Genomic DNA, 18,169 nt, shown 5'->3' on the forward strand with positions numbered 1-18,169 from the left:
AGTTGATTTTTTGAAAGAACTAAAAACAATGAATAATTTTGGAAAAATATTGTTTTAAAGCATTTTTGTTGATGTCTGTCTAGTTGTGCACAACAGTTCCTGAGTGTACGAGTTGCATGTTCCTGCAGAAAGGTTATTTTTCCTGTATCAGTTTCCTGAAGTTAGGTTCTTTCATCAAGAGCTGAGGAGCCATTGCGGTGTGGTTTCAAAATGTCTAAAAGCCAAACTTCATCAAGTAGAGAGAATTTTCTCTATCTGTGTGTCCAATTTTAAAGTTATTTCAGAAGACTCAGCTGATCCTCCAGCAAGCAAAGCTGGATGGGGGCAAGTCTAATAACAACTGACTAAAAAAATGCATTCAGTGGAAGATTTGTTGTTCTTCCCAGTTTAGCTGCATTTCCTGCCTTGTTAATGATCATTGAGCACTCAATGGCTGGTAAAAATCTAAATCGTAACCTCAGCACACTGATTTACCACCTTTAACTCAACAGAAGTCTGTTTTCTTATTAATATGTGAAAATGTTGGTGTCAATAAAATTCTTAAAATCAGTCAGGTCTCTTGAAGCTGAAATATCAGGGAATGAGATGGAAGTGAACCCAGATTACTTGGTTGCTCTCATCAGGAAGGAAAAGAACTGCCAACATATGAGGCACCAAGTTTATCTCTGCTAGTCTGAGGATAGGTTTTGAAGGCAAGACCATTTCTGAGGCATTTGGAGAAGGTACATTTTTTCTCTTTGAAAAGTTCTGAGAAACCTCATCTGAGATGAACTCTTAATTCTGGAGAACTTGGATTGAACTATTTTGTTGCAAGCAATGTGGTGGATAGGGACTCAGAACAGACTAGTTTGTAATTCTATATCACTACATACTTGCATGTGAATGAAAAGTTGCCTACAGTTAATATTTGTAGGATGTTAGTTAAATACTGGCTAATTTAGTCATACCATGTGTCATCGTGTACGTCACCTCCCTCACGCCCTCTTATGGCCTGCCTCAGTCTCTCCTTCAAAAGACTTAAATTCCACCCAAACTCTTTGCATATTTAGCAACTTAGAACCCTGGGGCTGGATTTATTAGTATCACAAAATACTCAAAATAAAAGTTCTCAAATCCCCATTTAGTCCATCCCCCAGACTTCTTGAGGGGTGTCTTCCAGGCCTTCTGTGGCTGGAGCTGTTTCCCTGAAAACTCAAGGTTCCCTGCTAGAGACTAATTACTCCCATCAGGTTTCAGAGTAGCAGCCGTGTTAGTCTGTATTTGCAAAAAGAAAAGGAGTACTTGTGGCACCTTAGAGACTAACAAATTTATTTGAGCATAAGCTTTCGTGAGCTACAGCTCACAAATGCATCCGATGAAGTGAGCTGTAGCTCACGAAAGCTTATGCTCAAATAAATTTGTTAGTCTCTAAGGTGCCACAAGTACTCCTTTTCTTTTTACTCCCATCAGCCGTTGACTCTGCTTGTTCTTCTTCAAGTGCTTGCTCATGTCCATTCCATTGTAGGTGTGTGTGCTCACCACATGCACCAGTGCCAGAAGTTTTCCCCTCAATGGTATCCTTAGGGGACCAGCTCTAGCGCCCTCTGGAGTGGCGCATGTATGCCATGGTATAAAGGGTGCTGCTGGCTTCCCCCCACCCTCAGTTCCTTCTTACCGCCAGTGATGATGCTGGAATGTCTTCATGCTTCGGCAAGCTGCTTTCCTACTTTGTCACAGTAGTGGTTTGATTGTATATAGTTTTTTTAAGTAATTTAGTTAATAGTTCCCTTGGTGTTAGTAGAAAATAGTTAGATAGTCCCCATATGGGACTTAGCCTTGGAATGGGGCATGCCCCGGTTCCCAGGCTTCAAACCTTGTGACTGCTGCAAAAAGTCCATGCTAGTCAGTGACCCCCCTAGAAGCTGTTTGAAATGCTTGGGGGAAGCCCACATGAGTGGCAAGTGTCGCATTTGTAAAAGCTTCAGGCCATGTATCAAGAAGGCCTGAAGGCACCAGCCTTGGAGCCAAGGAGATCGGACTCTGTGCCAATAGCGGCCTTGATGTGGAGTGTGCTGCCAGCACCAACATCCAACCAATGCTCACGCTCATCCCCGGTACCGGCTAAGAAGCAGAGAAAGGGCCAGTAGGGGATGTTCTCTTGGAACCCGTAAAGCAAAGGAGAGAGCTGGAGGAGAGCAAAGACCTGTATGGGGCAGCTTTTCCGCTCCGGTTGGTGGCCAGGCTCCAGTGGCAGATAAGCTGTCAAGCCTGGCTTGAAACCTGCTCACCACCCTGGGTAGTGGCTGAGACACTCAGCAGCTGGTGGTGCCGTCTACACCAGAGTCCTTTCAGAATGCTAAGGACATATTGTCCCTTCCAGAGCCACCCACCCAGCCTCAGAGGTGCTCTGTTCGAGGGGCAAGCCTGCCATGGGATCCTTCTGATGGTGTCCATCAGTGTGGCACCATTCCCTGCTCCGGGGAGTGCCCCAAAAGCGCTCGCCCGAGCAGCGCCACTAACCCTTGGATACGGTTTCATTTACCTGCCAGAGTTCCCAGCGTCGGTCCCTGGACTCTAGGCAGTGCTCTTTGGGCTCATGGCATTGAATGCCGGTGGTCGGGCGCAGACCTGCGGAGCTGCTCTGGTCCCCAGAGCCTCGGTGCAGGGAACATCCAAGCTGGTCTCCCAGTTCAAGGAGCCATCCAGAGGATCCAAATGTCGGTCCCCGGAGCCCCGTCACAGGCCATTGGAGTGCCGGTATGGATCACCGTTAATGTGTCAATGGTCTCCAAGATGTTGATCTCTCGCTCCCAGTCTGCAGACCAGCAACGCTCTGTAAGCGCGAGGCGTAGATCACTGGGATATCATCGAAGATCTGCTGAGTGCTGCCACAGGTCACCAGAGCTGCGGCATCGAGAGCCATCATCCCCAGTGCACAAAGGAGTGGCAAAAATTACTACGACCCTGTGGAAGACACCTCCTCCTTGCCCCCAATCACCAAATGGGCAGAAAGAAATACTTTGTTCCTGCTAAAGGATATGAGGATTTGTATACCCACTCTGCCCCAAGCTCGCTACTGGTGTCCGCGGCCAGTGAGCGCGATAGGCAGGGTTAACCAGGTTCAACACCAAAAAATAAGGCGGCGAAGAGGCTCAATCTATTTGGTCGAAACATTTATTCTGCTTCAAATCTCCAACTGAGGGTGGCCAACCATCCAGCCCTGCTCAGCTTTTATGACTTCAAAATATAGCAGTTGATGGCTAAGTTTGCCAATTCTCTGCCGGAGGAGCCCAGGAAAGAATTCCTGGCTATCCTCGACAAGGGCATGGCGGTGGCCAGAGCAAGGTCTCCAGGCCACCTTGGCTTCTGTGGACTCTGCGACCCAGACCATGGATTCAGCCATTTTGTTGTTTGTGGTCTGACCCAGCGATGGTACTGGAAGGTGTGCAGTTCGCAAGCCTGCAATCCAGGGTCTCACTAATATCGGATGAGTCTGACCTCGGGTGGGGGGCACATCTGGGCACACTGAGCACACAAAGGCTATGGTCCAGGGAAGAGCTTGCGCTTCATATAAACTTCAGGGAGCTGAGGGCCATTCGGCTGGCTTGCATGGGGTTCCTTCCCCCCTCTCCGGTCAGGTGGTGCAGGTGCTAATGGACAACACGGCCTCCAGGTTCTATGGCAACAGACAAGGAGGAGGCAGGTCATCATCCCTGTGCCAGGAGGCCCTCTGTCTGTGGGACTTCTGCATCCAGCATGCGATCCACTGCACCTTCCTGGTGTCAGGAACATGCAGGCAGAACATCTCAGCAGGTCCTTCTTCTCTCATCATGAGTGGTCTCTTCACTTGGAGGTTGTCAGAATGCTTTTCCTGAGGGGAGGACTCCCCGAGTGGACCTGTTCACCACCAGACAGAACAGGAGGTGTCACGTGTTCTGCTCCCTGCAAGGCCTTGGCGCAGAGGCTTACTTTCCGATGCCTTTCTCCTGTCCTGGTCTGAGAACCTGCTTTACGCCTTCCCTCCTATTCTGCTAATCAGCAAGATCCTCTTCAAGATCATGAGGAACAAGGCCTGGATCATCTTGATTGCCCCAGCTTGGCCACACCAACATCGGTTCGGCATGCTCATGGACCTGGCCATAGTGCCCGGCAGATGCTTCCCATCTGCCCAGACCTGCTGTATATATTGTCTACTTTCCAAGCAGCTATGGCTAGGTTGTTTGAATAGATTTCAGTAAGGTCACTTTCTGTTTGTTCTGGGGTTTTAATGCCTTCTTGCTGGAGGATCTTAAGCATTGGGCTTATTTCTCTGGGACTTCAATTGAGTATAAACTTATGCCTTGGAATATATATAGGTGCTAACAATCATAGCTCAGTGAAGTTTTGTATTAATAGTATTCCTGTTGTAATTGGTTGGCAGTCTTTTTTTTTAAGATTCACTCAATCAGCCTAAACCAGTATAGTTCTTTTAACAGAATGTTTTGTTTCTGCACCTACTGGGTGTATAAGAAAATTTCTAGTTATGTTTCCAAATTTGACTTTATTTTAAATAGTAAACATTCCCTGTGATATCCTTATGGGACCATAGTTAAATGGTCGTAGGTCTGATCCTTGTATTTTATGATTTCAGCATAATTTGTATGACCAAGAAAACATTGTACATGTAATTTAAATGTGAAGGGGCAGTGTTCTCTATTTTGGAATAAATTTCGATTTTGCTCTATGGTGATTTGTGCAAGGACTCCCTTTAATGTTAGGAATAGCACATGATAACCTCTCTGTAGCAGAGCGCAGCTGGCCGTCCTGGCTCCTGCCTCGATTATGCTCAGCTAAAGTCACTCATAGACCCTGGGGTTCAGAAACCACTGGTGCTTTTATTTACAAGTTTGTGCTCCCACCACCTTCTCACCATAGAGCATACACAGCTCTGGGTTCCTTATGTCTGAACCTGGGAAGGAACGACTTTCTCCCTGCCTGCACTCTATCGCGCTTCTCCCTCCCACCACCCTGGCTTCCTCCTTCCCAGCCTCTTATATAGCCCTGGGCTAATTGGGCTGGCAGCTGGCTCTCATTCCCCAATTAGGGCAGGTTCTTTCCAGCCAGCTCCACTTTATTCACTTAAATGGGGCTGGCATGGCAGGGGGCTGATTCTGCAGTCCTTCTGCTGAGCACCCTGTCACACTCTCCTATTTTTTTTGTAATTCATCACATTTATATTTTTTATTTGAACTACTAATCTGTATGTAATTCTAAAAGCATATTTTACAACAAAAATCTGCATTTGAAGGGAGAAGCTTGGCTAGTGGTTAGAGGAGGGAACTGGGAGACCGGATACCAGCATTCTATTTGCTGTTTTGCCACTTACAGTGTACCTTTGACAAGTCACTCTAATTACTGTCTCAGATTATGGAGGTGGGCAAACTGCTGAGACCTTGTGTCTCCAAGTGGATTGGTTTGGCAGCACCTGTTGGAGGATCAGAGGAAGGAGATAGTCCTTGCTCCCTGCTTGTATGAGTCTTCTGGGACCTGGGGCTGAGTGTGTGTGTGTGTGTGTGTGTGTGTGTGAGTGGGATAGCACTCCCAGCTATCTTCGAGACACCACTGACTTCCTGAGGAAACTAAAATCCATCAGTGATCTTCCTGAAAACACCATCCTGGCCACTGTGGATGTAGAAGCCCTCTACACTAACATTCCACACAAAGATGGACTACAAGCCACCAGGAACAGTATCCCCGATACTGTCACGGCTAACCTTGTGGCTGAACTTTGTGACTTTGTCCTCATCCATAACTATTTCACATTTGGGGACAATGTATACCTTCAAATCAGCGGCACTGCGATGGGTATCCGCATGGCTCCACAGTATGCCAACATTTTTATGGCTGACTTAGAACAATGCTTCCTCAGCTCTTGTCCCCTAATGCCCCTACTCTACTTGCGCTACATTGATGACATCTTCATCATCTGGACCCATGGAAAAGAAGCCCTTGAGGAATTCCACCATGATTTCAACAATTTCCATCCCACCATCAACCTCAGCCTGGACCAGTCCACACAAGAGATCCACTTCCTGGACACTACGGTGTTAATAAGCAATGGTCACATAAACACCACCCTATACTGGAAACCTACTGTCCGCTATTCCTACCTACACGCCTCCAGCTTTCACCCAGATCACACCACACGATCCATTGTCTACAGCCAAGCTCTACGATACAACTGCATTTGTTCCAACCCCTCAGACAGAGACAAACACCTACAAGAAAGATCTCTATCGAGCATTCTTACAACTACAATAGCCACCTGCTGAAGTGAAAAAACAGATTGACAGAGCCAGAAGAGTACCCAGAAGTCACCTACTACAGGACAGGCCCAACAAAGAAAATAACAGAACGCCACTAGCCATCACCTTCAGCCCCCAACTAAAACCTCTCCAACGCATCATGAAGGATCTACAACCTATCCTGAAGGAGGACCCATCACTCTCACAGATCTTGGGAGACAGGCCAGTCCAGACAGCCCCCCAATCTGAAGCAAATACTCACCAGCAACCACAGACCACACAACAGATCCACTAACCCAGGAACGTATCCTTGCAACAAAGCCCGTTGCCAACTATGTCCACATATCTATTCAGGGGATACCATCATAGGGCCTAATAACATCAGCCCCACTATCAGAGGCTCGTTCACCTGCGCATTTACCAATGTGATATATGCCATCATGTGCCAGCAATGCCCCTCTGCCATGTACATTGGTCAAACTGGACAGTCTCTACATAAAAGAATAAATGGACACAAATTCAAAACATTATATATAACATTCAAAAACCAGTCGGAGAACACTTCAATCTCTCTGGTCATTCAATTACAGACCTAAGAGTGGCTATTCTTCAACAAAAAAACTTCAGAAACAGACTCCAACGAGAGATTGCTGAACTGGAATTAATTTGCAAACTGGATACAATTAACTTGGGCTTGAATAGAGACTGGGAGTGGATTGGTCATTACACAAAGTAAAACTATTTCCCCTTATTTCCCCCCACCACCTCCCACTGTTCCTCAGACGTTCTTGTCAACTGCTAGAAATGACCCACCTTGATTATCACTACTAAAGATTTTCTTCCTCCCCCCCCCCCCCTTGCTGGTAATAGCTCATCTTAAGTGATCACTCTCCTTACAGTGTGTATGATAACACCCATTGTTTCATGTTCTCTGTGTATATAAATCTCCCCATTGCATTTTCTACTGAATGCATCCGATGAAGTGAGCTGTAGCTCACAAAAGCTTATGCTCAAATAAATTTGTTAGTCTCTAAGGTGCCACAAGTACTCCTTTTCTTTTTGAGAATACAGACTAACACGGCTGCTCCTCTGAAACCTCTGTGTGTGTATGTGTGTGTGTTATGTGTATGCATTTATATGTCATGGGTTAAATGGAAGATATTGTCTTCTACAAATGAAATACTACTTCGTCAGCTGTAAATAGTAAAGACTACACTCAGCTTAACTAATTTTACTTTTTAGGTCTCACTTCATTTCAAGAGAAAATAGTTGACTTTATAATAATACTATTTTTAAAACCACTTGCTTATTTATTTACTTAATGCAGCTGTCCACCCAAGGAGATGCCAGCCAAGTGATTGGACCCCTTACAGAAGGACAGAGAAGGAATGTGGCTGTAGTGAATTCACTGTACAGGCTACACCAATCAGTGCTGAAGGTAAATTTTTAGCGATACTTAACTTCTTGCCATTAATTTTGATTACATTCTTTGCTTTTTCTTAGACTTAGTCAACCTTGCATTGATGAGAATTCATACAAATACATTTTCAAGATTATTTGAACAGCAGCATAGAACAAAGTTTGTGATTTGTGCATAAATGAGGCTTGTGTTATAACTAGTGAATACTGTTTGATGGATTAGCATAGGTCTGCTTTTCATCATACATTTTTTGGCTTGTCTGTTTACTTACATATCATTTTATCTGTGATGTGGTAAATTAGGAAACTGTCAAAGAACTGGATAGAATATAGATTTTCTCTTGAATTTAGGTGTCTGAACTATCAACTGAGTTTGCTGTGATAATTAATAAAAAACAGTTTGGTTTTCAGTGACATAGAACAATATTTAGAATGGAACAAATGTTCCAAAATCCTCCCACGCAAAAAGGCTAAGGGGATAGGACCTGCGAGATGGGAGAGTCCCAGAGTTTGGACTGCAGACCAAACCTGAATTCTGAACAGCCTCTTAGCTCTAGCCCCGTGGGTGTCTAATTGCAGTGTAGACATACCCAATAAAGTTTACTGACACACTGCTGACTATGGTTGCACAGTCAGTATAAACCAGAACAAACTGCATTCACCATTGTATCTGCTCAATGTGAGAAAATCTTGGTCTGAATAGACAGATGATCATGAATGCCTGACTGCGGAAGCTGACTTGAAAAAAAAATAATAAAAAGGTTCAAAAATCATATAAAATCTGTTTGGGTTTTGCAAACAGGTGTAGATTAACTCTGATGTAATGAATCTAGTGTGCTTTGGTATTGGAGAGAGATCTGATGTGATTCATTCTTAACTGTGAATTTAATAGTCAATACACTATTTTAAATTAGATAAATATAACATAATGTTAACTGTAAAAAGATAGGTAAGATGTTTCCAGGTTTGATTCTTGACATCTAGTCCGAATGGTACTGTATCTGGGATTTGAGCAATTATTTAAAGTGGAAGATTTTAATTTACAAGGAATTCCTGCTATTATTTACAGCTGCACAGTTCTCCATAAATCCCACACCACATCAGTAGGAGAACAGACCACTTTCCTTTTATCATGTTGTGTGTCTCTTACTTCAAGCTATAAATCTTGGAAATTAGAAATTTCAAAATGAATATTTGGCATAAGGAAAAATTAAAGGTCTATCCAGATGTTGTTGAACTGATGGAAATTGGATTTTTGGCTTCAGTGGGAACTGAGTGCAGCTTCACTACATATCAAGAAAGCAAAATGAGAGATAATGAATTCAGGTGTATTCAAATGTTAGTGTTCTCCATACCATGTAAGCCATAATTATTCTGGAGCATTGGCAAATATAGATGCTTCATTTTGGACCAAACTGGGTATTGTTTATGTTTTTAATACGGTAGACTTTTCCGTTTAAAAATGTTGTGACTGGGTAACTATGCAGTGACAAGATGGCATTTGGATCTTCAGATTGCACTTGAAAAGTAGATGTTGCATTTCAAAAATCCCTCCCTAGAAGGAGAATGTTTTTATTCAAATATTATTTTGTCACTATGATTTACCAGCTGAACTTTTTGGGCTGCAAAGTGCTGTTAAATACTGTAAGAGGGAAAAAAGTATTTTTTGATACAGTGATTTCATATTGTTGAATTTTCTAACTTTTAAAAACTTGTCCATCTATAACACATTTGTTCATTATTTATAAATATGGCAAACTTTTGTTTCAGTAATGGGAATAGCTAAATATGTTTTCAGTCCAAACAAAATTCTGGGGTCATTAATCATTCACTGAGCTTTAACTAGTTTAACAGTTGTTTACATATTTTAGGTAATTTCCAGCCAGAGTTCATTCCCAGCAGCTGCTGAACAAACTATAGCTACAGCCTTAAAGGTAATTGAATGTCAACATGCTATAAAGTTATATCAGAAGTTTGTTGTATTTGCCATACTTACAATGGGCACTGTAACTTATCTTGTGAGTTTTGTCTTGTTTTTTTGTCAACATGGACCTTACTTTCTGGCCAAAATATGCATTAATTTCAAATTCTCTGTAATTTGTACTTCCTCTAACTATTTGTGGATGAGGAGGCTATATCAATTTAAGTAGTATTTGTATTTGAGAGTTCTGGTATTCTGATGATGCTTGGAACCCATACATCCACTTTGACAATAAATGTGTTTCCCTTCAGTCTTCACACAACAAGCACTGGATCCTCTACTCCCTCTTTCCTCACCAGTTTGGTGCTTTTGTCTCTCAGGGTGAGTAGTACATCTGGGTTTCTGTGGATGATGGCTGTATGGACTCATCCCTCTATAATCCCTGTCTTGAGTGATGATGACAAGTAGAGAACAGGAGGCATGCCTACAGCAGAAGTGGATAATAGGCTTACGTGTGTGCATCAAAATATGTATCTATATACAAGGGATGTCAAAGTGCAGCGCCACTATGAAATAAAGTGGTAATAGTAAAATGGCCTTTATTTCTCTACCTTACTGAAATGGTTGAACAAATTAAATGTTGTAAGACTTCCATTTTCCTTTCCTTTAAATGTTTGCGGTTTGGAATAAAAGGGCACTGGTAACATAAAGGAGGCAAATGTCTGCAATAAATAATTTATCCTAAATCAATATATTTTGGTGGTGTCAGTGTATGTACTTTTTGTTCATTATTGATTTTGTCCTCTCACTTCATTTTAGACAATCCATGATCTCATGGGTAGTGCTGTGCAACCCTTACTGAACTCGGTAGGAGACTCAGTGGAGGCCATTATCATCACTATGCATCAGGAAGATTTTTCTGGGTAATCAGCCACTATCTTCATAATATGGCATTGTCTTGGTAAAAGTATATTGTATATGCATAATAACAGTGACCTTTGCAACAGGATCACTTGTCTGGGAGCACATGATACTTGATTATCTTTTTGCACAGAAGGCAGCAACATGGCTGGCCATTGAACTGAGTGACCAAAAATTATATCACTCTTGCCTTTGTCCTTTTTTTTGGCTATCTTAAAGTAAAATTGGTCAAATTTTTCATTTTTTTAAGTAAGGGGAGCTTTATTCAAAACCAATGTTTTTGTGAACAGTTTTGTTTTTCAGAAAAAACTTTGTGGCTTTTTTATCTAAATGTTCTTAACCATTTCAGAGTTTATAATGTAGATAAAAGCGTCTATCAAAATTTGTTTACTGAAAAATGGATTTTTGGTAACTAAAATATTCTGATAACTGTTTTCAATAACATTTTCTGTAAGGTTTTAGATTAAAATTCCCATGAAAAAATTAAGTGGAATTTTTTGAAAAAACAGTAATCAGAGGTCAGTTTTGAGCCTTATAAAATGAAAACAGCTGCAAAATTTCAAAAATTTTCACATTTTCATTTTTTGACCAGTTGTATTACAAAGTGTATAAGCAAAGTAAGCAGTCATGGAATAAGAGGGAAGGTCCTCTCATGGATCGTAACTGGTTAAGAGGCAGGAAACAAAGGGTAGGAATAAATGGTCAGTTTTTACAATGGAGAAAAGTAAATAGCGGTGTCCCCGAGTTATCTGAACCGGAACCAGTGCTGTTCAACATATTCATAAGTGATCTGGAAAACGGAGTAAACAGCGAGGTGACGAAGTTTGCAGATGATACAAAATTATTCAAGATAGTTAAATTCAAAGCAGACTATGAAGAGTTACAAAGGGATCTCACAAAACTGGGTGACTGGGCAACAAATGACAGATGAAATTCAGTGTTGATAAATGCAAAGTAAAGCTTATTGGAAAACATAATCCCAAATATACATACAAAATGATGGGATCTAAATTAGCTGTTACCACTAAAGAAAGATTTTGGAGTCATTGTGGATAATTCTCAGAAAATATCTGCTCAATATGCAGCAGCAGTCAAAAAACCTACCAAAGTTTGGAACTAATAAGAATGGAATAGATAATAAGACAGTAAATATCATAATGCTACTGTGTAAATCCATGGTACACCCACACGTTGAATACTGCATGCAGTTCTGGTCATCCTGTCTCAAAAAAGTTATGTTAGAAATGGAAAAGTACAGAGAAGGGCAACAAAAATGATCAAGGGTGTGGAACCGCTTCTGTATGAGGAGAGATGAAAAGAGATGACTGAGGGGGGATATGATAGATGTCTGTAAAACGAAGAATATTGTGGAGAAATGAATACAAAGTGTTGTTTACTCCTTCACTCCATTCACATACCACAAGTCACCCAATGAAATGCATAGGTAGCAGGTTTAAAACAAACAAAAGGAAGTACTTCATACACACCATGCAGTCAACCTATGGAACTCATTGTCAGGGGATGTTGTGAAGGCCAAAATTATAACTGGATTAAAAAAAATTAGATAAATTCCTGGAGGATAGGTCCATCAATGTTTGTTTGCCAAGATGGTCAGGGTTGCAACCCCATGCTCTGGGTAACCTTTGATTGTCAGATGCTGGAACTGGGCGACAGAGGATAGATGACTTGAAGGTTTCCCTGTTCTGTTCATTCCCTTTGAACCATCTGGCACTGGCACTGTCGGCACTGGGCTGCGTGGGCCATTGGTCTGACCCAGTATGGCCGTTCTTATGAGGAGGTTGATTTTCAACAGACTCTCCTGGTTTGAGAGTAGCAGCCGTGTTAGTCTGTATTCGCAAAAAGAAAAGGAGTACTTGTGGCACCTTAGAGACTAACAAATTTATTAGAGCATAAGCTTTCGTGAGCTACAGCTCACTTCATCGGATGCATTTAGTGGAAAAAACAGAGGAGAGATTTATATACACACACACAGAGAACATGAAACAATGGGTTTATCATACACACTGTAAGGAGAGTGATCACTTAAGATAAGCCATCACCAACAGCAGGGGGGGGAAGGAGGAAAACCTTTCATGGTGACAAGCAGGTAGGCTAATTCCAGCAGTTAACAAGAATATCAGAGGAACAGTGGGGGGTGGGGTGGGAGGGAGAAATACCATGGGGAAATAGTTTTACTTTGTGTAATGACTCATCCATTCCCAGTCTCTATTCAAGCCTAAGTTAATTGTATCCAGTTTGCAAATTAATTCCAATTCAGCAGTCTCTCGTTGGAGTCTGTTTTTGAAGCTTTTTTGTTGAAGTATAGCCACTCTTAGGTCTGTGATCGAGTGACCAGAGAGATTGAAGTGTTCTCCAACTGGTTTTTGAACTTTATAATTCTTGACGTCTGATTTGTGTCCATTCATTCTTTTACGTAGAGACTGTCCAGTTTGGCCAGTTTGGACAGTTTGGCCTGTCCTGTAGTAGGTGACTTCTGGGTACTCTTCTGGCTCTGTCAATCAGAAGTCACCTACTACAGGACAGGCCCAACAAAGAAAACAACAGAACGCCACTAGCCATCCCATTCAGCCCCCAACTAAAACCTCTCCAACGCATCATCAAGGATCTACAACCTATCCTGAAGGACGAGCCATCGCTCTCTCAGATCTTGGGAGACAGACCAGTCCTTGCTTACAGACAGCCCCCCAATCTGAAGCAAATACTCACCAGCAACCACACACCACACAACAGAACCACTAACCCAGGAACCTATCCTTGCAACAAAGCCCGTTGCCAACTCTGTCCACATATCTATTCAGGGGATACCATCATAGGGCCTAATCACATCAGCCACACTATCAGAGGCTCGTTCACCTGCGCATCTACCAATGTGATATATGCCATCATGTGCCAGCAATGCCCCTCTGCCATGTACATTGGCCAAACTGGACAGTCTCTACGTAAAAGAATGAATGGACACAAATCAGACGTCAAGAATTATAACGTTCAAAAACCAGTTGGAGAACACTTCAATCTCTCTGGTCACTCGATCACAGACCTAAGAGTGGCTATACTTCAACAAAAAAGCTTCAAAAACAGACTCCAACGAGAGACTGCTGAATTGGAATTAATTTGCAAACTGGATACAATTAACTTAGGCTTGAATAGAGACTGGGAATGGATGAGTCATTACACAAAGTAAAACTATTTCCCCATGGTATTTCTCCCTCCCACCCCACCCCCCACTGTTCCTCTGATATTCTTGTTAACTGCTGGAATTAGCCTACCTGCTTGTCACCATGAAAAGTTTTCCTCCTTCCCCCCCCTGCTGTTGGTGATGGCTTATCTTAAGTGATCACTCTCCTTACAGTGTGTATGATAAACCCATTGTTTCATGTTCTCTGTGTGTGTGTATATAAATCTCTCCTCTGTTTTTTCCACCAAATGCATCCAATGAAGTGAGCTGTAGCTCACGAAAGCTTATGCTCTAATAAATTTGTTAGTCTCTAAGGTGCCACAAGTACTCCTTTTCTTTCTCCTGGTTTGGAAAGCCCTTCACCAGGAGAGACATAGCTATATTTGAGACCTGCTGTGAGAGCCTGGTCCTGGTGGGTATGTGCACTCTGACACCATTTCTCTTAGAGTGAGAGGCTCCATAGACACAAGTGATGGTGAGCTGTAGTGGGTGCTATTTGCTTCCCCTGCACATCTTGCTACAGTTCATCCATTCTCCTTTCTTTAAAAAAAAAAAAAATCTGTTGCAAACAATATCTTTTTCAAAGGTGTTTTTCCCTTTTGCAACCTTTCCTGCTGCTGGCACTAGCACACACTGTCTGGTTTGATCTTTTGATTCAGACTGTGGACTAAATCCTGCAAAGATATTGTGTCCAACTCCCATTGATGTCTGAATTACAGCCAAGGCCCTCCCAAAGAGAGAGAGTGCGATTACTGATTACCATGTCCTATATCTTGCAGTACTCTGTTTCTTCACTTATTAGAAGAGAGTGCCTATAATCCTGGGTGTGGGACTTGAACAATCTAAGAGACTAATTCTGTGCAGAAATTGGTCTTGGGACAGGCTGCACTAGTAACCTTGTGACATGTAATCTGATATTATGTGATCCATTATTAGAATATTATACAAACTGCTGGGACACTTAAATTTGGGGGCTGGATTTAGAGCTTTAAAGTTTGCAGCTGATGGAGGACCTGCAAGCTGGATAGGAGGGAGTGATTTCCTCTATCTTGTGATGTTAGCAATGGTAGGTCAAGAGATATTTTTGACTGCAGTTCCAGAGGGATCTACACACTCCTTTGTTTCAAGCAGAAATAGGATGCTGTAATTCATGCCACCAAAGGAAAAGTGGGATAAGAAGAAAATTAAAAAGAAACGAATAATTTATAGTTGTATTATAAAAATGAATTTAGCATCTTACATTTTTGGCAGATCATTATCCAGCTCAGGAAAACCAGATGTCCCTTGTTCTCTGTACATGAAAGAACTACAGGGCTTCATAGCAAGAGTCATGAGCGACTACTTCAGACACTTCGAGTGTTTTGACTTTGTCTTTGACAACACAGAAGCCATTGCTCAGAGAGCAATTGAACTTTTTATTCGCAATGCCAGTCTACTGAGACCCCTTGGTGAAGGTGGGAAAATGCGACTTGCTGCTGACTTTGCACAGGTAAACTTAACCAGGGCTGGCTTCCATTTTGTTTGTTTCCCTCTTTTAATGGAAACGTGTAGATACTTGGTAAATATGCACTTTTTTCCCCATTGCAGTTGCCTGTTGTCTATACAACTTAGTTGGATCTGCAAGATTTCATCCTGTGAGAAATAGAATCTTGAGAAATTTATCCACTAAATAATCAATGAGGGCCCTTCTCATCATAAGGCAAATTCAGTAAAGCCCTGTACCTTCCTGTCAAATTACTGGTGCATTGAAATTTGTCAGCATTTTGAAACTTTTTAATACTGAACAATAGTCTTCAGTGCTAGATCCATCATTTGCTACCACTCCCCCCACGCCATCTCCCTGTAAGATGGTTTTCCTTTCTTAATTGCTTTATGTCCCACTGTGCCAGCACTGATTATGGTCGTGGACTGACCTACTTTGCAGTATAGCATACAAACAAATATAAACAGAGTGTGAAAGGCCTGCATGGGTTGCTGTGAATACTGAAAGAATGACAATGTTGTCTGTGTTTCTGCTGGTGACATGGTCAATTTCCCTGTCTCATATTTTTTGCCTTAACTTATATTGGACTGGTGAACTAAGCACAATTGAGTAGATAATTCCAGTTTCCAGTGATCTACTTCCTATTTTCAGATGGAAGCATCTTAATAGTAATACACTGCAGAATGAACCTGTTAGGAAACATAACACAAATATTTGGCACTTTGTTATCCTGATTCTAGGTCAGTTTCAGTGTATTGGTCCTTATTTTCAAGCTCTAAGGAGCAGCTTAGGATCCAAACATCTCAGAGACAGCCTCTGCCTCCAGCTGCATTCAACAGGGGCCTTGGCTGACATAGCTGAGGGTCAAACCCAAGAAGGCTGGTGACAGAGCGTTTCATATAGAGCCCTTAGTTGTGGAATTGGCTACTACTAGAGAACAGGTGGGACCCAGGTCTTGTGGCCTTCAGGGCTCACCCTTTCATCAAGCTAAACTGTGTAATGGCCTCAGCCACATGCCGCTGAATAAACCAGATGGATTCACTGGCTAGTTCGTGGCATCATCATCCTTCAGCAAGGAAGTTAATGGGAGATTTTCCATTGACTTCAGTGGGAGCAGGAAAGGGGCCAGAATGACCTAAAATGTGGGGCGAGGAGGACAATTGATTCCTTCTCCTGCATAAATATTGATGTACTACTTAAATTCAGTAAGTATTTATATCTGATGTTACAGTATAGAGTGCCTTATAAATATATATTATTATTATGAAAATACCCCCTTCCTTTATCTTTCTAAATGCATCTTTTTTTATCAATCAGGTTACAATAAGAGTTGCCTCTTATCTAAAAGGCAGTGGTATGTTCTTACCTCAGTGTGAAGGGGTTTACACACTGTCTCCCACTGTGTTATCTATACTTCCTGAATGTGCAATGGAATGAGTGCTCTGATCTCTATGCTTTTGAGCTGCAGGAAAGATTTTAAACTAGACATATAATTGCTTGGTTCTGAGTCTTTCCTCTTTCCCTGTCTAGCTGCCTTGTGTTCCCTTCCTCTCCTTTTAGCTCCCCCTTACCTCCTCTTCCTGTTTACTTTGTACTTGTAACCAGAAATAGCTGGATGCTGGTCTTAGGCTGGGCCTCTCCTGCTGCTGCTCTTATTTGCTGTCCAGCTTTTCTGGTGGCAGCACTTCCAACCCAGCTAGCGAGTTGGAGATCTGATATACTGGGCCATAGAAAACTTTGTGTAAAAATAAAATGCTTGGTGCGATGATACTGTAATATGGATCTCTCCTTTTTGTTAGCATTGCAAGCAGGGGGAAGATCAGCCCTACCACTTATCAGCAGTCAGTTCAAGTCCTCCAGTATATATATCACCAGTGAACTGAGAACCTCTATACAATCCCCACAATGCCATATACTTTGTTGCATTATAAAATAGTGTTTTATAGATGCTCTCTGGCATTTGGCTAATTGTGTGACAGACTGTCACATATACTCATGAGCACTATCAACATGAAATGTTCTGTAACTTGTGTGGTTCTGTACCTCGTTTAACAGAACACTCAAGGTGCATCTTAATGCCTAAAAATATTTGCAGTGCTGCAGGATTACTGTCCTATATTGTACTACTTATTGGAATTCCTATGTTTTAAAAGTGTGACAACATACAAAGGTTGAATTTGCCTGCAATTTATGCTGACTTAGAACTTTTATAGAAGATCCAAGAATGGGACTACTGTTAAGTTAACTACTGTTCATTTCTGGACCAACATATTTGGTAAAGGTGGAGTTTTTGAAAAAATAAAAATAATTCACTACCATGGATGCACTGCTAAGCTTTCCTTTCATTTTTAGAGCTACTTAAATTGGAAGTGGTTTTTCTGGGGTCAGTCGACATTTTCTTGACATTTATATTTCCAATCAGGTATCAGCTGGGCATTGGAGAACCTTTTGACCTGCTCATTACTAAGAGTTTTGTTACTTAGTAATAAAACCAAGGTCGCTTAGGTTACAGTGACCTCCATGTATCTTAGACACTCTGAGATTCAAAAATATGCTTTAGAATCATACATTGCCCTTTACATGACATGCAACTCTAAATGATTGATAGAGACAGTAAAGCAGAGAATGAAATTTAAACACTATATATTCTGGAATTTATTTAGAAGGAACAAGGATTCCTCAATATTTGGGCATAGAAATTTGATAGGCTGCTGAGATAAGGTTCCTAAACGCATAAGGAATAATGTAGACATTATTAATCAGAATAAAAAATAAAAATAAAAATTGCACAGACACAAACTAAGCTAAAAATTGCCAGGGCCATCAGTCTTCATGCAATACAACATAAACTGATCACCTGATGGAGTCAGACAAAATTTTCCTTCCCTTTAGGGTATAATATAACATAATTAAATACTATGTATGTATACATGGTGAAGCATTTACAAGAGACCACACTTGTTAAA

At 41.7% G+C, this 18,169-nt stretch overlaps 1 protein-coding gene across 1 annotated transcript in view; it reads left to right on the forward strand.

Annotated features, from left to right (window-relative positions):
* Positions 1-18,169, forward strand: part of COG5 (component of oligomeric golgi complex 5) — a 318,307-nt gene that overhangs the window by 270,210 nt on the left and 29,928 nt on the right. Inside the window, exons 15-18 of the mRNA XM_038390528.2 lie at positions 7,591-7,701; positions 9,554-9,616; positions 10,423-10,526; positions 14,972-15,209. Coding sequence (XP_038246456.1) covers positions 7,591-7,701; positions 9,554-9,616; positions 10,423-10,526; positions 14,972-15,209 — 516 coding nt within the window. The remainder of the gene's footprint in view (positions 1-7,590; positions 7,702-9,553; positions 9,617-10,422; positions 10,527-14,971; positions 15,210-18,169) is intronic.

Source organism: Dermochelys coriacea, chromosome 1 (genome assembly GCF_009764565.3).
Source record: "Dermochelys coriacea isolate rDerCor1 chromosome 1, rDerCor1.pri.v4, whole genome shotgun sequence".
In the NCBI taxonomy this organism is placed as follows: Eukaryota; Metazoa; Chordata; order Testudines; family Dermochelyidae; genus Dermochelys; species Dermochelys coriacea.